The 22,189-nt window shown below is 40.7% G+C and overlaps 2 protein-coding genes across 34 annotated transcripts in view; both read right to left on the bottom strand.

Annotated features, from left to right (window-relative positions):
* Positions 1 to 6,112, bottom strand: part of macf1b (microtubule actin crosslinking factor 1b) — a 30,241-nt gene extending 24,129 nt beyond the window's left edge. For 3 of the 4 annotated variants that reach the window (XM_042212771.1, XM_042212773.1, XM_042212774.1), the window contains exon 1: positions 5,054 to 6,112. Coding sequence is in view for 2 of the 4 variants with exons in the window: in XM_042212774.1 (XP_042068708.1) it covers positions 5,054 to 5,149 (96 nt within the window). In the remaining 2 variants the exon portion in view is untranslated. The remainder of the gene's footprint in view (positions 1 to 5,053) is intronic. The other variant, XM_042212775.1, reaches the window with a different exon arrangement.
* Positions 6,113 to 6,691: 579 nt separating this feature from the next.
* Positions 6,692 to 22,189, bottom strand: part of plecb (plectin b) — a 130,156-nt gene continuing 114,658 nt past the window's right edge. For 29 of the 30 annotated variants that reach the window (XM_042212752.1, XM_042212753.1, XM_042212754.1 and 26 more), the window contains 4 exons: positions 17,997 to 21,350; positions 7,906 to 14,985; positions 7,619 to 7,735; positions 6,692 to 7,465 (listed from right to left, as the gene is read on the bottom strand). In XM_042212752.1, the coding sequence (XP_042068686.1) occupies positions 8,806 to 14,985; positions 17,997 to 21,350 (9,534 nt within the window). In that variant the 3' untranslated portion in view covers positions 6,692 to 7,465; positions 7,619 to 7,735; positions 7,906 to 8,805. The remainder of the gene's footprint in view (positions 7,466 to 7,618; positions 7,736 to 7,905; positions 14,986 to 17,996; positions 21,351 to 22,189) is intronic. The other variant, XM_042212770.1, reaches the window with a different exon arrangement.

Raw genomic sequence — 22,189 nt, 5'->3', positions numbered from 1 at the left:
GGGGTGATGGAGAGAAGAACTTTTGACCTTAACCTTTATTGACAAAGCGTTGTCACTTTGACATGTCAGTCACATTTTGTTCTGCCACCGTACAAAAGAAAAGTTGAAATTACCATCGCTGCAACTGCGGTTTTCAGCCTCTCTGATGCGTTTTCATTTTTAAAGTGCCAGTGTAGTGGGTAAAATTATTTCTACGGTGATATATGTAAAGAGAAATGTAGAAAGTGCAGCGATTGTGCTAATAATTTCATTAACACGTTAATCAACTTGCTCTTAAAGTGGCATTATAGGTTCAGAAGAGAGATGAGAAAAAGTGCAGGTAAGGCAAAGTGGACGGAGAAGTGTATGAAATTACATTCAGTTTCTGTCTTGTTAAACAGATTGGAAATTTTGCCACTTAATTAATTCTATAACTTACAAGTTCAGATAAGCATGCAGTTCAGATTAACCATCCTGTGAGTCGGACAGAGTAAAAAGAGGTAGAGAATGATCTGCTGTGGTGTTCCCAAAGAAGTATTAATCCATTTAAAAAAACATTTTTTTACACTTGCATATCTCTGGTTGTGCTCAGTTGTCATGGTCCTCGGCCATGTTGGCCCAGTATTCTTAGTTTTTGTGTGTTTTGTATTTTGTTCTCTATTTATGCCTTGGTTCCTAGGTTGTTTAGTTAAGATGTTCCTTATTTGGTTACCTCCTGTGTGCCCCTTTATGTATCTGTGAACCTTTGTTTCCCCTCCTTGTGTTTATTCCATGTTTTCAGTTATGTCTGTGCTCTCTCCTCCTGTCTGAACCTCTGTGTACTTCCTGTTTTACTTTGACAGTCTCTCGTCAGTATGCGTCATGTTGTGTTCACCCCTGCCCTGTCTCGTTACGATTATCTGTGTCAGCTGTGTTCCCCATGTGCTCCCACTTCCCTCGTTTACCCTCTGTGCATTTATGTCCACATCTCCCTCAGTTCAGTGTTGTGTTCTCCCTCATGACTGTGTGCCCCTCCGTGTGTTTCCTTGTAAGTCAGTTCCTTAGTACTTCCCAGTTCAGTTTCATATTATTTTGTATCGCCGTTATCTTTTGTCAGAAATAAAGCTGTATTTTGAGTTCAGTCCTGTTTTTTTTCTGTGAGTTTGCGTTTGGGTCCTCATCCTGCCTGCACACAGCCTGATCATGGCATCAGTATTACTGCAATGTTAGCAAATAACTTGTTACGACTGCCAAAATACTACTACCAACTATGTTCAGGTTTCTCTGGACTGTAAGAAACAGATGCACAAATTCCATTTAGATTTTTATCACATTCATAATTTACAGTGTCCAATTTAAAGCTTAAGGCGTAATTGAGAGTTCATGGGAAAACAGAGTAAGATGCTTCATTGCTTGTTTTGTGTTAAGGAGCAGGTGTGTAACTCTCTCCTCTGCTTTGGAGAAGGGTCTGTATTGTGGCGGAGGGGATGCCAAGGGATGTCCTTATTCATGCTGCTAACTAACAAGTCCCTCAGGCCAGACTGGAACCAGCAGTGCAGCAGACTAACAGCATTACCATGACAAAGGTCTGTGGTCGGATGCAGTATGATAAAGGAATGGTACAGATAAAAGACACTCCTTTATTTCACTCCTTTATTTATTTCTCTCGCTGGGGTCCAGACTAAAGCTTCATTATGTTTCCTTTTGAAGATTAAATGATTATTTTCCCTGGAGAAGACATGGAGACTGAGATTATGTTGGACGGCTGCATCAGATTTTAAGTTAATATGCGGCTAATCTGAATGATGCTTCTTTCTTGTGTCTTTGGGTTTTCTAAACAACACTGAGATTGAATAAGACCCTGAAGCACCGTGAATTTATTTGCGTCATTTATTGTATGATTTGCCCCTGTTGAGCAACTCTTGTCCAGCTGAATTGTAGAAGCAACAGAGTCTTTCTTCTGGAAAAACTTGAAGTGCTTTTTCTTCTTTTTCAGGCACACTTCCTGCAGATCTTTGTTCTGTGCTGTGAGCTTTGTCATCTCTTGGAAAAGCTCTTCATGCTGCACCTCATTTTTTGTTTGTTGTACTTTGTCATGGACGGCCAGTAACTCTTGATGTCTGCTCTGCAGATTGTGAAGCGTACACGTGATGTCTTTATATGTTTTTTCCTTTTTCTGATCTGTAATATTTCCTAAAGTAATGTTTGTGTTTTTGTATTTCAATTGCAATTGTATTTGTTTATTTTTAATCATTTTAAATCCAGATATGTATAAAATGCATGCTCTACATTAATATAAATAATGCAAGCTATGTCTCAGCCATTGGAAGTATGAAAAATAAAAAAGGCTGAAGCTCACCAAAACCTTCCAGCTATGCGATAAGATGTGGCGCCGTATCTTTAACGTTGGTCCCCAAGGAAACGGTAGTCGCTTTCAGACACAAAATGTAAAATGTCTGAAGAATGAATAACTAAAAAGAGCTTCTGTTTTAAAAAACAAAAGATATACGTACGGGTTTATTCTGTTCCTTTTCAGTTAATCAATGCCTTGAAAATTCAGTCAAGACTGTGAAACCCATGCCCAGACTAAATCAATCAAAACATCAAACACCTCTTAATCCTTGTGTGCAACCGATTCACAGATGATTGAAAAGGTGCAGTCACCCCTCACTAGGAATAATCACATGAAATATTACCGTGCCTTCCTTGTACCCCACAGAGTCGTAATATGTTAATGTTATGAGCAGGGATAGCTTTCATTTACTGAACAATAGGGTAACCAAAATGAAAATGTTCCTTTATTCAAAGCTGAATTAATTATTTAAGTGGTAATAAAGCACAAAATGCTGTGAGACGAGCAGAAATAGTAAATTAGCAAATTTAGATTCACATTTAGAGTTTAGCCATACATGGTCTCTTATAGTTGTATAAAACTGAAGTAATTTGACTAAAAAGTAACAGTTGATGGAAACATGACAAACTTCATGGGCAGCTAGACATTTTAATAGCATTAACGTTTATCGATAAAAGCAAGAGAGAGTCCAACATTTGAAGAGCAAAATGGCATTCCACTATGACCTGCATTTTTCTAATACTTGTTTGGTTTTTTGATTATTATCTTGCAATTTTCTCAATCACCAGTAACCCAGTTAGTAAGCCTGGTTGTAACTGGCTAACTGTAACTGGGTTCGCTTGCGACAAGTTGCATTTATAAATATTTGTAAAAAATTTGGTTGTATGACTAAGTCTAATTGTGTTCAGTAAATGCCCACTTAGTTAGATCTGAATGCTTTTACCGTAAAAATCCTGCTTTCCTTTCTTTTCTTTTTTTTCCTGCCCCCTTGCCTCTTCCTCCCATCTGAGTCTGATGTCTTTTCAATGTGTTCGCTCATGTGTGCAGAGGGCCTCCAGTGCCAAGCACTTCTCTAGCCCGGTTGTCCAGGCCAGGCACAATAGGGTCTGATTCCCCAGCCCCTCTGTCCTCCTGTGGTCTAAAGAAGTCTCTCTGCAGGAGGGGACGAGGACCACCTCAGTGGCCCTCTGAGTATTTTGACAAACTTCCACACTCCTGCTCCTCTCTTTCAGTACACTCAAAGGTCTCAGTATAGTGACTTGCATGAGTCATTGGTTTAGCTTCCCTTTGATTTCTTTGCTCTCTTAGTCTCCACATCGTTTACAGGATCCAGTATACTATTGTTAAAACGGAGCCTAATCTCCATTAGGAAATTGAGCAGCTGAAGTAGAAGACATAAAGACAGAGTGACATTACATGAGAGTGATAGACAATAATGAGGGAATAGGGCACAACATTGAGTCACAACACAATTGATAGTGATAAACAATAAAAATGATGTTCATGCATGGGAGTGTCTCTCTGACCCTGTGTAAGTATGGACAGAACTGAATCTCTCATTTTCTGCCTACTCACGTAGTTGCCGGCCGCTACAACTTCAATTTATTAATTATTATATTTTTTTTATTATTATTTATTAATCTAATACAATTATATTTATATAGCACAAGGTGCTTTATATTGTAAAGTAAAAACCGTAGAATAAAACAGAGAAAACCCCAACAATCCAATGACCCTCTAAGAGCAAGCACTTGGCGACAGTGAGGAGGAAAAACCCCTTTTAACAGTTTTAACAGGAGGAAACCTCCTGCAGAACCAGGCTCAGGGAGGGGCAGCCGTCTGCCGTGATTGGTTGGGGGTGCCAAGAGGGAGGCAGGACAAAAGACTAATTTATTTGACTTCCACGGGTTTCTCTTCTTGAGCAATGAAATAAAAGTCCTCACCTTGTATTTCTTGTTCATGTGCATGATAATATGCTAACAAAATTACAATACCCTTCGTAAGCTTGCTAAACATTAGCATTGTCATAGCAATCATTTAGCAGGGAGAGATTAGTGCAGCTCAAACTGCACTGAACTAATAAATGAAAGTAGAATGAGAGTAGATTTTTTTTATTCTAATCTTGTGACCTGATAATAAAGTAGCATTGCTGAATTGTTTTCATGTGTGATTAAAAATGGAATCCAAAACATATTTTTGTAAAAGTACTGTAGCTGGCATAAACAGGGAGTCAGGGAGAGAGAAAAGGAAGCAGAGGCACGACAGATGGATTTTAATTATGTAGACTTGCTTGGCAGGAAGCTCAAAGATGCTACAGATTTTAATAACAACATCAATGAATTAAATATACTATTTTTTCCCCTTTATAAAAGTGCCAAACACCTCTTTTTTTCTTCTTCCCTGGAAATCAAATACTGCTCTTTTGTCACTGATGTCTCAAAGTTACATACAAGGTGTCCTTCAGACCAGCAAATAGTCACTATACATTACATTTAAATGCTATTGTGCAGTTACACACTTTTGGTGCTCAGCACAGAGCTCCCAGAAGTGAACCTACTTGCTTCACTATCTGTGAGATACCAGTGGCATCTAATGAGCATCACAGTGTTCAACTCACTGGGATATTAACACAGTATAAACATACGCAGAGGTGCATTTTTTCACCAGCCCGTGTCATACGATGAACTTTAGAATGCAGGCAACAGCATGCAAGCAGACACACACACAGTAAGGCAAACTGACCCTGGGGTCCAGAGGAGGTAGCCTCATCTCCATGCTCTTGAGCCACTGTCTCAGTGCTCTGATTTGACCCCTGAATTCACACTGCCATTGGCTCATGTCCTCTATTTCCCTGCTGAATCAGAGAAGAACAGGAGAAAACGTTGCATTGATCACATTTTAGTCAAATACTATTACCACTGTAATTTAGAATCATGTACATAAGGATTGTACTAAATGAACTAAATGATTGCAAACACGGCACTCAAACAGCTAACATCATTAATATTCATAAGTAAATACAGTTATTCATTGGTAATATTTAAATATTCGTATACAGACCTGCCAGATCTTTTTTTTTTCTTTTTTTTTGCAGTTTTATGACTACTTTTACTGGTGTGTGTGAACTGATGGCCTGTCTTGGTTGGTTATACTTTTTCAACTTTCCAAAATAGATCATTAGGGAGGCATGTGCTCTCTTTGTCTGCTGGGCTGGAACTTTGGTTTTCTTGTTTAACTATGTTCCAATCAGATGCTTTACACTTTGTGCTTACTACACAATTCAAGACCCTGTCTTTGTGTCTGTGACAAATGGAAATGCACTGGTCCACAAAGCTGCTACAAATGACTGTTGTCACAGGCTGTTGGTGGCCGCTGTCAATCTGGCAGTCATTCTTTTTTCTTTTAATGTGCCTAGATTGTTATCTGTTGTGGTCCAGAGTATTTCATTCATTCCTTTTGCTTTTAAATTCGTTTACAGTAGCATACCCATAGCTCTGATCCTGTGAAGTAGCTCCTGGTGATCCAAACAAGTAGCAGCCTTTATCCTGCAAGAAACCAGTGGGTAAAATATACAAAATGATCCCTGTTCCAGTCTCTCTGCTTTAGCTGAGACTGTTAATGGAGCAATTCATTATTTTATAGCATTCTGTATACAGTGGGTTTTATTTCTCTCTGTGTGCTTACCTCCCGCTCATCAAACACAGGGAGAGTTGGGGTCAATTCAGAGTAGTCAAGGGAGCTAAGTGAAGAATTCAGGGTGGTGAATGCCCCGGAGCTTCTGTTGGCAGGCTCTTCCATCAAACCCACTGGCTAATGTTGGCACACAGAGCAAACATCTGTATGCATGTAGTGTGAAGGACTTTGGGTGTAAACAAACATGCATACCCTGAATTCAGAAACCCCATTCTGGGGTCTTTTCACTCTGATTTATGAAAAGCTAGAAAAATAGAAATTGTATAGAAAATTGACTGTAATTAGTCGTGAAATGCCTAATGACAGAAACTCACTTATGTGATCAACAGAATAAACAGTGGGTTTAGGGCAGAGCAGGAGTGGGACCTGTGGCGCTTTCACCTGACTGAGCTGCTTCCTTGCAGAAAGTAGGTCTGTCTAACACTGCCCTCATGTGGTTGACTGTTATTTATTTTTTTTCTTCTCTTCTATCAGTGATAAGGTACTTGTTTCAGGTAATGGTATCATATCACATAGGTAATAGTATTATATCACATCTACAGGCGTATTAAAGCAATTGTTCTATATAGAATACATACTTATTTAATCAAATATTAACGTAGTATTTATATTAATGTAAACTGAGGCAGAAGCAGTGAAAAAGTACTCTTAAAAAACTGGGTACTGATATACAAATGACAAGAATGCTTCTTCAGAGCACTTTTATTTACAACATAGTGTTAAGTTCACATACAAGAGGTTTTTTCTGCCATGTCGCTGAAGCAACATCTGCCCCATAACAAAATCCAACCAGTTAGTTTGTCGTTTTATACATTGCTGAAACTTAAATTGGCACACTTAACACTTACTGAAGTTGCTTTTATTTTACACCAACATTTTTCCCCCCAATATCCTTTAAAAAGTTAGTAAAACATGCAAGACATTCATAATATCAAAACCATCATGAAAACAAAAAGATTTACAGCAGTAAAACTTTAAAGATGCATAACAGAAATAGGTCATTTGAGAAAATAACTAAGCACAATTATTCTTTGTGCTGTCTTTGAATCTGCAAAAAAGGAAATTTGCAGCAAAAAAAAAAAAAAAAAAAAGCAAAAGAAAGGAATTAATTTGAAAAAACATAAATTCATGCAATGTGGTGCTGAATCAATATCTCAGTTCTCTAAATTACTTTCATAGGCACTTCAGTTGAACTGGATATGTAGTCAGGAATAGCAAAAAAAAAGTCTAGATGTATTGTCTCGATTGAAATGTACACATAAATGTTTTTATTCTGAGTGGCTTTTCTCTAAAAATGCCAGGATATAGCATAAATATCAGTATTAGCATTCAAGTAATAAATACATGGCAAATGGTAATAAATGAAGTGTTCCTAGAAAGGCTTCCCAAGATGATGTTGACTCAGCCTCAGCTTCCTTCAACAGTGATGTACAATGGAAGAAAGGACATACTCAATGGTATCTAGAAGCAAAAGGAAAAAAACTATGTAATCAAAATAAACCAAACAATGCAGCGAGAAATTAAAAAGAAAGCAATGAAATGAATACTGCAAAACAAATCTTGATGAAACAAAGCTTAATCTTTGAAAAACAATGATGCAATTATGCTCTGTACCTGTGTTACAGCATGAGGCTGGCATGGACTCACAGATCCATCCAAGGTTAGAAGATTGTTTTCTCCAGCCAGTTGAGTACATGTGACCAGATGTTGGATTCTGAGTGACTGAGGCAGCTGTGAAAAAACAAGGAAGATGGTGAAAAACAACAATAATGAGAATAAACAGAGAAAGTTGAAATGACACCAAAGGCAGTGTTTGGGACTGGCTATTAGTTGTGATCAAAACAAACAGAAGAAAATGGGCAACGAAAGAAAAACAAATAGAAATAATAAATTCAACTTACAAGAATCAAAATAACAGGAGCAGGTCTGTGGAGGGGATCGGGATCGAGTCTGACATCATCTTGGGATTTAGTGGGAGCACTTGAGTGATGAGGGTTATGAGCAGTGTGTAAAACAATGGTGCAGTTAACTCAAAAGATGAAAACACATACTGAATATAAATGGGTGTAAAAGCAAAGTAATGACAGATCTAAAACTGATTTCAGAACAGTGTACATGGATTTAATTGTGGAACTTGTTGCATTCCTATAGTGTCTCTTTGTGTAGTGTCGCAGATGTATTCTGTGCTGCAAGTTACTGGGTGCATAATGCAGTAACCCAGACAATTTGTAACATTAAAAAATTAACACATACTCTGTGCATACTCTTTACAAACATTCAGGAATTTTAAATGCATCCAAATATTTTAGTTAAAAACATTAGAATTATGTTAACATTTGGTATCTCTTTACCAGTACTGCTGAAAAAGATAAAAAATAAACAAAATTTCTAAGGAAACATGAAATATTCAAGAAATATTTCTGTTTGATATACAGGAAGTATATATTAGTTTCAGAAAGTATAAAGTATACATCTTTTGAATTGTGTTATATAAAAACTATAAACTCAAACAGCAGAAAAGGCATGCTTTGCTTTGAAAAATATAAACTCACTTTGTCATCTGTACCAGAAGATATGAATATTTTATATATTTTGCAATGCCTGGTTATGTTTCTACATCTAGAGCGCATGTTTAGACTGATGTTATGTGAAAAAGTAATAACCTAGACAATTCTTGTTTTGGCCACATGCAGGGAAGAACAAATAAATTATATTTTCTGTTACTTTAACTATTTATTTCCTGTTAGAAATGCAACTGTAAAGTGCATTAGTACTGCTGGTTTCTAGTCAATCTATAAAATCTAGAATCTGCGGCTGTAGCCAGAAGAAGATGTAAAGGAGGAAGATGAGAAGTTCATGCTAAAGCCAGAGCCAGCATCAATACTGCCTCTCCTGGAGCCTGATCGGGATCCGGTTCTTGAGCCACTCCGGGAGCCATAAGCCGATCCAGAGCCACTAGCATTGTAGGGACTGTAGAGGCCTTTGCTAGACTGGGAAGAGGCTTCCAGAAGCCTTAAGCCGGAGCCTTCCTCAACCATACTTTTGTCCATGGCATCTTTGAAGGAGATTTTCAGTTTGGTTTTTGGGCAGGTCAGATATTTAGAATAGGCACCGACATCCCTCAGTTTCTGGGCAGTGCGAGCATCGATCGTACCCTTCCTAATGGATTCATCTATTGACACCCTGCCCTCAACATCAGGCTCAATGAGTCCACCAGTTAGATATTGGACCTCAAGGAAACGCTGACCAGCCTCATAATACAGCCAGCCCTTTTTCAACGCCTGGGAGGCAGACATCTTCACTTTAGTTCTGGGGTCTTCAAATCCATTGAATGCTTTTTGAGCCAGGTTCAGACGATCAACCATGATTTTGTCCACAAGACCTTTTTCTGTGGCCTCTGCAATTGAGTATCTCTCTCCACTTGTGGGGTCAATTATTCCACCTGTACATGCCTGGGCCTCCAACAGTCTTTGACCAGTGATGTTATCTACCAGATTTCTGTGGATTGCCTCAGTGACAGACACTTTTTCCAATGTGTCTATGTCTAATATTCCTGCTACAGGGCCAGTCTCCTCTGTTGGGTCATTCCATATGACTGCAGGTGGTTTAATTGATGGTAGGGGGCTCATTGAAGAGGAGTAAGTGGAACCAGTGGTAGAACCAAATGAGGATGATCGTGAACGGAAGCCTCCCATGTTTCCAGAAAGCAAGTCAGCAAACTCTGTGATGGACAGGTTTCCAGCTCGGTATGTTTCAAGAGCCTTCTGGTCAATAAAGCCACGTGCAATAGCGTCATCAACATCATACTGTCTTCCTGACTTCCTGTCAATAATGACGGATTTTACAGTGCCATCAGAAGAAGTCATTGTGATTTCTTCCCATTCACACTCCTGCTCAGCAAGCTCCAGGTAGGTTTGGTGGTCAATGAGCCCCTTGCGGTAGGCCTCATACACAGTCATTTCTTTGCCAGTCTCTGGATCTACAATGACAACTCTGCGTTTACGTACTGAGGATTTGGAAGAGGTCTTTCTTTCCCGCTTCTTCTCTTTGAGTAGCAGAAGCACCAGGCCGGTGTCAGGATCAGTGATACACCTCTCCATCAGCTGGAGGTAGGTTAGGTTTTCCTCAGTGTTGGGATCAAAAAAGCCTTTGGTATCATCAGATGGATCTGTCAGTATCTCATTCATTTCCTCATCGAAGAAGCCACGATTGTAAGCCACCTCAACTGGCAGACGGTGACTTTCCTCCGGGTCAATTATTCCGCCAGTGGCAATCTGAGCTTCGAGTAGACGGATACCATGATCTTTTAGGATAAGCCCTTTCTTCATGGCCTGGAACAAAGAGATTGTCTTGCCTGTATAAGGATCTCTATATCCTGTTACTGCACGCTCAGCAGAGAGAAGCTTGTCTTTGAATTCTGGGCCTACTATTCCCATCTTTACTGCTTCATTGACAGTCAGTTTGAGGTTTTTGATTGGATCGATAACATATCCTGTGGCTGCCTGGGACTCAAGGAGTTCAAATGCAGTGCCTGGCCTAATCATGTTCTTCTTCATAGCCTGGTAAATTGACAGCCGTTCCTTTGTGGACTCCAAAAATACACCAGCAATACAGCCTGTGCCCTGCAGGTACCTTGATAGCCTATTACTAATCTCCTCTACTGAAACAAGACCTTCATTCAGGTCAGTGACGGTCTGCTGATCAATGATTTGTGAGCGAATCAACTCCTCAATTGTGATTTGTTTTCTCAGACCCTTGAATGTCAGCCGCTGGTCTCCCAATGAAAGCAGGCGCAATCCACCATCCAACTTGCATCGTTTGAGTAGCTGTGCATAAGACAGTTTCTCATCAGTGACAGGATCAATGAATCCTTTCACATCATCATTCAGTTTCTCATTGGTTTCCTTGTTGATATAGCCTCTTTGCATAGCGACATCTGTTGGCAGGTGGAACTGGAATTCAGGATCAATAATACCACCAGTGGCAGTTTGTGCCTCCAACATTTTGAGAGCATAATCCTCTGGAACGAGATCCTTTTTCATGGCCTGGAAAAGTGCTATGATTTTTCCACTGTAGGGATCTTTGTATCCTGTGACAGCTCTTTCAGCTGAAAGAAGTTTATCATGGATCTCAGGGCCAACAACACCCTTACGGACAGCTTCATCAACAGTGAGCGTTTCGTTCTTCAGTGGATCAACAATGAATCCTGTAGCAGCTTGGGCTTCTAGGAGGGTGAGGCCTATTTCTGGTTTAAGAAAACCTCTCTTCATTGCTTGGTATATGCTTAGCTTGGAGGTCGAGTCTGTTGTGACGCCTGCGACACAGCCTGTTCCATAAAGATACTGCTTTACACTTGTCAACTCCATTATGTTACGGATGTCTCTCTTGCCCTGTTTAAGAAGGTTGTATGTTTCCAAATCAATGATGCGAGCATTGTAGAGTTCCTCAATAGTTATCCTTCTCCTTATAGTCATATATGACAGTGGACTATCATTTCTGATGATCTCTCTTTGCTCCATGATCTCAATAATGATGATGATCATCCGCTCTTTAGTGATTTTACCAGAGCGATATTCATCTAGGAGCTTCTGCCTCTCTTGCTCTGGAAGCAAATTTGAGTTCATGATATCCCAGAGATTCATGGGTTTATCAGCAAGCCCCTCAATAGGAATGTCAAGCTGGGTACTGGACAGCTCACTCTGTGTTTGCTCCTCTGTGTAGAGGTATGTCTTCTCTACAACAGTTGGAGACTGTGGCTTGGAGAGTGAGAGCATGTACAGGCCTGTGTCTTTATCTTTTTGGCATTTGTCTTTAAGTTGTCTGTAGGTTATAGTGTCATCAGTTTCTGGGTCAGAGAAAACTTTGTTTTCATCACATGGTTCAGAGAGGGTCTTGGCAATATCTCTGCTCAAAATGTTCTTCTGATATGCAACATCAGTGGGGACACGATGGCTTTTTACAGGGTCAATAATTCCTCCACTCACAATCTGGGCCTCCAATAGGGGCATCGCATGTTCCTTTAAGATTAGATCTTTCTGCATTGCTTCAAAGAGGGAGATTTTGTGGCCTGTGAATGGATCTTTGTAACCAGTGACAGCTTTTTCTGCAGAGAGGAGTTTTTCATGTAACTCTGGACCAACAACTCCTGACTTTACTGCTTCATCTACTGACAGGCATTGGTTTCTTACAGGATCTACAATGAACCCACTTGCAGCCTGAGCCTCGAGAAGTGAAAGGCCAGTGTTATGGCGGAGAAGCTTTTTCTTCATAGCTTGATAAATGCTGAGTTTCTCTTTTGTTGGTTCCAGGTAGAGTCCAGCAATGCTACTAGAGCCCTGGAGGTATTTACTGACATTGGGATTTTCACTGACTTTCTTGGGTGTAGTTTTGCCTTGTTGAAGCAGGTCAAAGGTTGGTTTGTCAATGATTTTAGACTCATACAGAGAGTCTGCTGGAACAGGAGCTCTGAGTCCCTTGAAGCTGGACTGTTCTTGTTTCTTGGCTTCTTTCTCATCTACAATTGTGATGATAATCTTAATTATCTTTTCAATTGTAATTTTTCCTGACCTAAACTGTCTGAGCAGGTCAAGTCTCTCTTCCTCAGTGAGGTATTCAGAGTAGATAATTTCCCACAGGGTCATTTTCCTGCCCTTAAATGGTCCAGAGTTAACTTCTACAGTAGCCTGAGTCATAGCCTCTTTGGTCTGGGCTTCGGTGTATGCTGGTTGTTCCTTAGCATTGATTGCTTCATCAGAGAGAGGGAGGACCCGCAGACCAGTTTTCTTGTCAGTGACACATCTGTCAAAGAGCTGAGAGTATGTGAGATTTTCTTTTGTGTTGGGGTCAAAGAAGCATTTAGTTTCATCATTTGGATTACTCAGAGCCTGCTTCATTTCATCATCAAAGTAGTTTCTCTTGCAAGCCACATCATGAGGAATGCGATGGCTCTTTACTGGATCTATGATCCCACCAGTTGTCATTTGGGCATCGAGTAAGCGGAGTCCTTGTTCTTTAGGTATGAGATCTTTTTTCATTGCTTGGAATAGAGATACAGCTTTTCCAGTGTATGGATCTCTGTAGCCTGTAACAGCTCTTTCTGCAGACAGAAGCTTTTCATGCAGCTCAGGACCAACAACACCTGCTTTGACAGCTTCATCAACAGTATACTTCTGATTGTGAACTGGGTCAACCAAGTAGCCTGTACCTGCTTGGGCTTCAAGCAAGTTCAAGGCAGGCCCGGGCCTCATCATGTCCTTCTTCATGGCTTGATAGAAGGACATTGTCTCCTTAGAGGAGTCAATGACTACACCCGCAATACAGTTCGTGCCCTTCAATGCTTTGTGGACAGGCTCCATTTGAGATACCTCACTGACAGTCATGTTGCCATTATGCAATTTGTTGTACAGATCTTTATCAATGATTTTGGATTCCAGAAGGTCAGTAGCAGGCACGGGTGCTCTCAGACCATCAAAGGTAATTTCATTTTTCTTCTCTTTTTCCTCAGCAACAGTGATAACAATCTTAATGATCTTTTCAATTGTGATTTTGCCTGTCTTGTACTGACGGAGGAGGTCCTTCTTCTGGTCTTCTGTAAAGTATTCTGAGTTGATTATCTCCCAGATCGTGACAGTCTTTCCCTTGAATCTACCAAATGGTACAGACACAGTTGTTTTGCCGAATACATCTTTGGTCTCTTCCTCTGTATATATACTAGAGCACTGTGCAGCTTTGTCTGTGATTGGCAGGAGTAACAGACTGGTCTCAGGGTCAGTAGTGCATCTTGCCATTAACTCAGAATATGTCAAAGGTTCCTGAGTGCTGGGGTCAAAATATCCCTTTGTGTCATCTGATGGGTTCTCCATGATCTTATTCATTTCTGCATCATAGTGTCCTTGTTTATAGGCTGTTTCAGTGGGCACACGGTGACTGTTGATTGGATCAATGATGCCACCAGTAGCAAGCTGAGCCTCAAGGACTCTGATTGCATGATCGTGTTCTATTAGCCCCTTTTTCATGGCTTCAAAGACTGAGATCTTTCCACCAGTGTATGGATCCTTGTAGCCAACAACAGCCCTCTCAGCTAAAAGCATTTTGTTGTGCAGTTCTGGGCCAATCAGTCCTTCCTTGACAGCTGCATTAACAGAAAGTTTCTGGTTCTTAATTGGTTCTAACATGTAACCTGTGGCTGCTTGTGCTTCAAGAAGGATCATGGCTGTGCCGGGAGTAATTTTCTTCTCTTTTGATGCTTGATAGATTGACATTTTTTGATTGGAGGGTGTCAAAACACCACCAATGGCATTCTTTCCTTTGAGAATGTTTCTTAGACTGTCAGTCTTGCCTAACTCTTCAACAGTGGTTTCACCATTTTTCAGTTTATCAAACTCCTTCTTTGGTAAGACACCAAGCTCATGAAGTCTGCTTGCAGGTACTTTGTCACGGATGCCATCAAAAGCCAACAGATCTGGCTTTTTGTCTATACCATCTACCACATCACCAACATTCTGACCATTGTAAACTGTCTTTGTTGTCTCAATCGTTGTTAGATGGATAACATCTTTGTGACGGACAGTTTCCCTAGTGTGCTGATCTTTTTGAGCATCCTCAAGCTGCTGTAGCTTCTCACGCAGTTTCTGGTTCTCTTCTGCCAGAATCCTTTCCTGCTCTAGTCTCTGCCTCTCGAGTTCTTGCATTTCTTTTTGCTTTCTAAGCATTTCTTCCTCAGCCTCTTTCTGTTTACTAAGGGCTGCATCCATGGTAGCCTGGAGTGTCTTTTTCTCCTGCTCCATCTGCTGTTTCTGGCGTTCCTGTTCATCTTTGAGAGCCTTGGCCTTTTTCACTTCCTCTTCAAACTGGCTCTCAAGCCTCTTTTTCTCATCTTCAATGAGTTTCTCTTTCTTTAATAGCATCTCCTTTTCTGTCATGAATGTCTGCTGGAGGACTGTCTTCTCATGCTCAATTTTTTTCTGCTGTGCATCAGCCATCTGATGGAAAAAAAAAAACATAAAAAGATAAGTTACAATATGTTCATAGCTGTGGCACCGAACTACGTTTTTTATTTTTATTTTGTTCTGTTTAATAATTGCAACAAATTTATACAATGCACTCTGCTTATGCTAATGGCGCAAAATACTAAATGAAATTATAATGTGAACATGTGTGCGTTCCTGTTTTTTCATGATTATGTTATCATTTTTTAGCCAGTCGTCTTCTTCTATCTATTTTTAGTTACCATTTTAATAAGATTATGTAAAAACTGTTGTCACTTCATATTAGCATAGCTAAACCTGAATCTAATGTCTGATACACATTTTGTTGTAACCTGTTACCCCTGGTCATGTGTATCCACTAGAACTCCCACTGTTGTTCAAAAGTTTGGGGTCCCTAAGAGATGCTTTTGTTTTTACAGAAACGATGTGTTAGCTCTGATCTAATTTTTTTTTTTTTATCTCATTCATCTCATTTAAAGAACACTAAAACTGAACTGAAAAATGTTAATCATATTTAATTATTATTGATATCATACCAATTGTTTTAATGGAAAGATTTTTAATAGAAAATCTGCATGGGTGTCTAGGGGGCCATAGAGGCTGAACCTGTTGGGGGGAATTAAAAAGTAATACATTGACCTGAGCAACAGCCTTTGAGATTTTGATTCAAGTTTCAAAAAAGAACTTGGTGGCCTCGGGATTTCATATCTGCTTTTTGTAAATGATGTGGTTTTGTTGGCTGTATTGACCTTGCGCTAAGGTACTTTGCAGCCAAGTGTGAAGCAGCTGGGAAGACAATTAGCACCCCAAAGTTCGAAACTATAGCTTTTGGCTATAGCCGCATATACTGCTACTGTACTAATATGTGCAGGTTTACACTTTTTTCCCCTTGGAAACAGCATGCCATTTCAGAGCAAAGAGAGGTAGCTACAGGAGATTCAACATGTTTTTGAAAAAATGTTGAATTCGTCTGTTAGAATTTGTTTTTGACATTTTGGAGTTTGAGAGAGCCATTCTAAGGATTAATCTGACATATTTATGTCATAACAAATGCGCGAGCATAAAAATGATCTGAGCAAATAATTTCATTGCAGGTAAATTCCTCGCATTTAAATTCAGCAACCCACAGACGTAGAACTTAGTAGCTGCACCCACAAAAGGTACCATTGTGTGTGTAAGAGTGTCTGCTTTGCACATGCTTCTACAGTTTTACAGACAACAGTGCAGAGGCTTCAGAACCTTCCTTAGAACCCTCTGGTTTAAAATATTTCTTCAACATTAAAGTAATACAGTGACAGTTGTCAGTGTTTCCACTACTACATTGCAAACAGTAACTGCTGATAATTAACCCTCTGTGGTCGACGGATGTGCCGACATGTCCAAAACACATGACCAATTTAAGCAACTAATAGCAACAAGATACAGCCACACTGTGTCTCCATTTAAACTTGTGTTGAAAGTGTGGACTTCAACTTATATGCCAGTTTTTAAATTGTGTTGATAGGGTTAGGGTTGTTGAATCTCCTGTAGCTGCCCCTCTTTGAATTGGCATGCTGTTTCCAGGGAGAAAAATAAGTGTAAACCTGGACTCACAAAGCATTATTTTTGTCACATTACTTGACTTGTTGTACAATGTGACTTTCTGATTTGTGCAAAGCTCTCGCATGCAAGACGGCTTCTTTATGCACGCGACTGAGTTCTACTTGACAGGTTGTTGAATTTAAACGTGAGGAATTTAATTGCGCTTGTGAAATAAAATTATTTGGTCTGATTATTTTTTTGCTCGCGCTTTTGTTATAATATAAATATAATTTCACACAAGTGAAGCACAGAATTGCATTATTACATATAACACTGAAATCTGTGTATAACAACTGACCTCTAGAATCTATCCAAATGCTGGCAATGCTCTTTTATTTTTCTCAAAGCTTTGTGATGCTACTTGTACTTATCAAAGTCAGTATTAGATATTCCACTGCCAGTCATGAAACTGACACAGTGCTTCTAAGTTGGGTCACAGTGGCAGCAGGCTAAGCAGAGTATTCCAGAGATCCTCGTCAGCGCAGTCGCCCTACGAAGAAAACTCATTTCGCCCCCTTGTATTCGCAACCTTACTCCCTTGGTGATTACCCAGATTTCATGACCATAGGTGAGGGGGCTTTAAAAATATTACAAAAAATACTCCTACTAATTGGAGTAAACAATGTAAACTCATAAAATATACCTGACAAAACTATAATTCCAAAACAACATCGGTTTGTTCTTGGTGACTGCTGTTAAAAAAAGTAACACGGTATATGGGAAATATGTTTAACAAACTTAATGTGGATTATTAAGCAATCAGTTAGTTTGTTATCAAGTTATTATGGTAGCTTTTTAAATAGATAATACAATTATTAGGATACTGGGCTTTTGGTGGTAATAATGACAAAGCGACCAATCTTGCTAACTATAGGGAATTTCTATAGATATTGCAATATCATTATTATTGTGAGGTTTTCTTTTGGGAGGGGGGCTTGAAAAACTATTATTATGACTGGACATACAGGGCTCCATATATTAAGTCAGCTCTATGGCAGATGTACTCTTGGCCTGCAGTGGCAACACAGTATTCACAATGAAGGCTATACTGTCCCTCGAGTTAGTGTAGATCTTCTCTATTTCCCTCTGTTGCTCAAATTGCTGAACAGTTCACCTGGTTTTTGAACTGTATTTATAATAATGTTTGTTTTTAATTTTGTCACAAGCTAAGGGATAAATGAGTTTTGAAACTGAAAGAAAAAATGAAGCATGTCAACATTGCATGATACGGCTGCACATTCAGGTTGTTTTCTGCATGAGCACAGTGCACTGTGAAAAAAATTAAATCATATTCAGTAAAAAATATGGTGATATGATTAGTGTAAGGAAGGAACAGAGGAAACTTTAAGAATGAAGTGAGTTAGCTTTTTGATAGAGTTAACAATGACATAAGCTGCTCTGTTATGCCATTTTTGACACAATACCTCTTTAGACTTATTTTGACGTTCTTCAGCCTCCTTTTTCAGTCTAGCCTTCTCGTTCTCTAGGTCTGCAATAGCTTTGCGTAAATCATCGGACTCTTTGCTGGTATTTAGTCTCTCAAATTCCAGTCTTTCCACTACAGTCATTTTTTCTTGGGTAGCAATTTCAGTCTCGTGAAGACGGGCAGCAACTGTATCGGCTTGTTTCTTGAATTTTTTAGCCTCTTCTTCAGCTCTGGCCTGGGCTTCACTGAGCTGAGAAACCTGAAGTCTGAGTCTTTCAGCTTCAGCCATGATCTCCAATTGCCTTTTTCGCTCTACTTCCAGTGACTTGTGATATTCCTCGGATTCCTCCTCCAGGCGCTGCTGCATTAACTGTTTATCCTCCAGCAGCTTCTGAGCCTGCTCCTGAGCCAAGTCCTTCTGCTTCTGGAGCATTTCTGCTTCAGCCTTGAGTCGAGATGCTTCTTGAATTGCTTGCATTTTCTCTTTGAGCATCTTTTCCGCAAGTGCCCGTTGCTGATTAAGGTCATCTTCTGCAATTTGTCTCAAGCGTGCAGCCTCTTGCGCTTCCACACTAAGCCTAGCAGCGTCCTCTGCAAGCTTTCTCATGTTCTCAGCCTCTTCAGCAAGCAGTTTTTGTGTGCTGTCTTTGTCCTTCTTAATCAGACGCTGATTTTCCTCCTCAATTTTATTTTTCAGTTTGAGCAGTTCCTCCATCTGGACCTTGACTTTGAACAGCTCCTCCTCCACCTGGCCCCTTTGTTTGACGGCATCGTCGACCTCGTCTTTGAGGCGCTGGAGTTCTTCATCTAGGACAGATTTTTGCTTATCAGTTTCATCAAGCCTCAGCTTAACCTTTGTGAGCTCTTGCTCCACTTGGAACTTCTGTTTTAACGTTTGCTCGGCCAGCTTTTTGTGCTTTGCCATTTCAGCGTCAGCTTGCTGCTTCTGCATGAGCGCTGCAGCCTCAGCTTGGGCTCGTTTGGCAGCTTCAAATTCAGCTTCCTTCCTCAGTCGCTCGGCATCTTCCTGAGCCTTGGCTTGGTTTGCGGCTTCTTCCTCAGCAGCTGCTTTCTGCCGTTCTGCCTCCTCTGCTTGCTGACGAAGGAGAGCTGCCTCTCTTTCTGCTTTCTCCTTAGCAGCTTCGGCCTCTTTGGCCAGCTTCTTGGCTTTCTCATACTCTTCCTTGAGCTTCTTCTGCGTGATGCTGTCTTCTATCTGTTGGGCAAGGACGCTTTGAACCTGTTGCTCTGCTGCACTGCATTTGTGGGCTGCCTGTTGGGCCACAACAATCTGTTTTTCAGCTTCTTTGTCAGCCTCATCTTTCTGCTTTCTGGCTTCTTCTGCTTTCTTCCTCAGCCGTTCAAGCTCTTCTAGGGCTGCCTTACGCTGCCTGGCGGCCTCTTCCTCTGCAGCAGCAATCTTCTTCACCTTTTCCTCTGCTTCCCTCCTCCTCTTCTCCTCCTCAAGGGCAAGCTTCCTTAGTTTCTCTGCTTCCTCTTCGGCTCTGATCTTGCTTTGGTGGGTTTCGTCTGCAATGTTTTTCAGCTTGTTCAGTTCCAGCTCCAGATCCAGTTTTCCAGATGAGGCCTTTTCAAAGTTGAGTTTAAGAATCCGGATTTCTTCTTCGACAATTCGCCTCTGTTTGAGTGTGTCATCCACTATGGCTTTCTGTCTTTCCATTTCTGCCTCAGAGGATTTTTTGAGTTGCACAATCTTTTCCTCAATCTCTTGCTTGTGCTGGTTGGCCTGGTCTTCAAGAGCTTTCCTCTGGTAAGCCTCATCCTCAGCTTGCCTCCGGAGTCTCTCATTTTCTGCCTCCTTCTCTTTCAGGGCAATTTCGGCCTCTGTTTTTAAGCGAGTGGCCTCACTGATCGCAGCCAGCTTCTCTTTGAGAATTCTCTCAGCTTCTGCCCTCTGACGAGCTGCCTCTTCCTCAGCAATCTGCCTCTGATGCTTAGCCTCCTCTGAAATGGCTCTAAGCCTGCTTGCCTCCTCAGCAAGGTCCTTCATCTTGGCAGCTTCTGCCTCAAGTAGTTGCTTGCTCTTCTCTGTATTAGACATGGACTCCTTTTCTGCCTTAGTCTTCAGCTGAATGAGGATATCCATTTCACTCCTAACTTTGGCCAGCTCATCTTCTAGCTGCTTCCTTTGTTGCTGAGCTGCAGCGACTTCATTCTTCAGGCGGTAAAGTTCATCTTCAAGGAGGGATCTCTGCTGTTCTGCGTTGTCAAAGTCCGCCCTGAGTCGAATGAGCTCCTGCTCGGCAGTGAGTTTCTGCTGGGCTGTGCTGTCGGCTATCTTCCTCTGCCTCTCAAGCTCTTCTTCAGCCATTTCTTTCTGCTTCAGGGCTGACTCCTCGGCTTTGGCTCTCTTTTTAGCCTCACGCTCTGCCTCCTCCTTTTGTTTCTCAGCTTCCTCTTGAGCGAGGGTCTTTTTGTGAGCTTCTTCTTCGGCCTGCAACCTCAGACGAAGAGCCTCATTAGCCTTCTGCCTCCATTTCTCGAGCTCTTTTTCAGCCTCTTCTCTGGAATTTTCTGCGTCTTCCTGTTGTTTCTTGAGGCGTTCTGCTTCCTGTTGCAGCTGAAGGACAGCACCATGCTCCTGCTTGAGTGATTCCTCCAACTTTGAGGTCTTTTCCGCAAATGACATGTGCTTGCTCTGGAGTTCAGCTGCAGCACTTTGCTGTGCAGCCTCATGAGCGACCTTGATTTGTTTTTCCTTTTCAATCTCTGCTTGCTTCACTTGTCTTTCAGCCTCCTCGGCCTGCATCCTGAGGTTTTCAAGGTCCTCCAGAGCTTTTTGCTTTTGTTTAGCAGCTTCCTTCTCTGCCTCAGATTTGCGCTTGAGTTCCTCCTCAGCCTGGCGCTTTTTCTGTGTCTCTTCACTTACTTGTTTACGGAGCTTCTCAGCCTCATCTTGGGCAAGCTTTCTGAGTTTTTCTGCTTCAGCCGCTCTATCGCGAAGCTGCTGGAGCTCAGATTCGGCGGTATACTTTTGTTTTTGTGTTATCTCGAGTTGGATCCTGATGAGGCGGATTTCCTCTTCGATCTTAGTCCGGCTGTGAAGCGCTTCATCTACCTGTTGACTTTTGTCCTTGATTTGCTGCTCTGAGAGATTTTTGAGCTCCTGCAGCTCCAGCTGGATGTTGGTCTTTTGCTTCTCTGCATCTACAGCAGCAATTTCTCTCTTGCTTACTTCTTCCTGCATTTTGAGCTTCAGCTCTTGAGCCTCTTTCTCAGCTTTGGCAATAGCCTTTGCGTGAGCTTCAGCTAACTGCTTCTGTTTGTCTAACTCTGCCTGCATCTCGGCCATTTTTTTCCGCTCTTCTGCTTTGAGTTTCTCTGCAGCTTTCTGCATTAGTGGAAGCAAATGGTAAAGAAAGGATTATAATCAAGCATGACAGGTTAAAGGTAATACATCACATTTGACCTGCTCGAAGCAGTGTGAATTAAAATTGTAAGTACTGTGGTAAACACAGCCAAAACACACACTGCAACAAGCATCTAAATGTACTGTATTACCCAGGCAATGTTAATGTTAAAATTAGCTTAGTAAAAGATCATTCACTAGTTGCAAATTAGATGCACATTCATCAAAGTCATGTTAAATTCACGATGCAAGTAAAACGATTCAGATGGCAGTGGATCTATTAATGTATGGGAACAAAATATCACTTCACAACACAGCAAGAAAAACATGGCATGCGACTGTAGCTGTAACTGAACTATGTCAATCTTTGCCATAAAATTGGATCAATTAAACTGTTTAAATTAGCACTATAAATGGATTTACCACACTCATGAATAGAATTTATGGCGAGCTTCTAATGCTCATGTTTCCTGCATTTGAAAGTTTGTGAGAAAACTTAAGTGAGGTTTGTTGAAATAGTTTAATGTTACAAATCACCACTCTTTTTTTTAATCTCATCCCATGCACTGGGGGTTCTTTAAATCACTATTTGTGACAAAATGGAGAAAGCAAAGGCGAAGTCAATGATAAGAGGCTCAAGTCAACCCAGTGTATATTAGGAAGCTCGCTTATGGCTGTGTTAATTTCAGGAAAAGTTGTAAATTTACAGGATGAGCTGTTAGTAAGAATATTAGTGACTTTGAGACAGTATGAATGGCTGCAGTGTTTATATAAAGAATGGAGTGAAAAAAATGTCCGATGGAGTTTGACAGAGACAAAGG

Source organism: Haplochromis burtoni, unplaced genomic scaffold, assembly GCF_018398535.1.
Source record: "Haplochromis burtoni strain Fernald_Lab_line unplaced genomic scaffold, NCSU_Asbu1 Contig_392, whole genome shotgun sequence".
Lineage (NCBI taxonomy): Eukaryota > Metazoa > Chordata > Actinopteri > Cichliformes > Cichlidae > Haplochromis > Haplochromis burtoni.
This window is presented reverse-complemented; position numbering and strand designations above follow the sequence as displayed.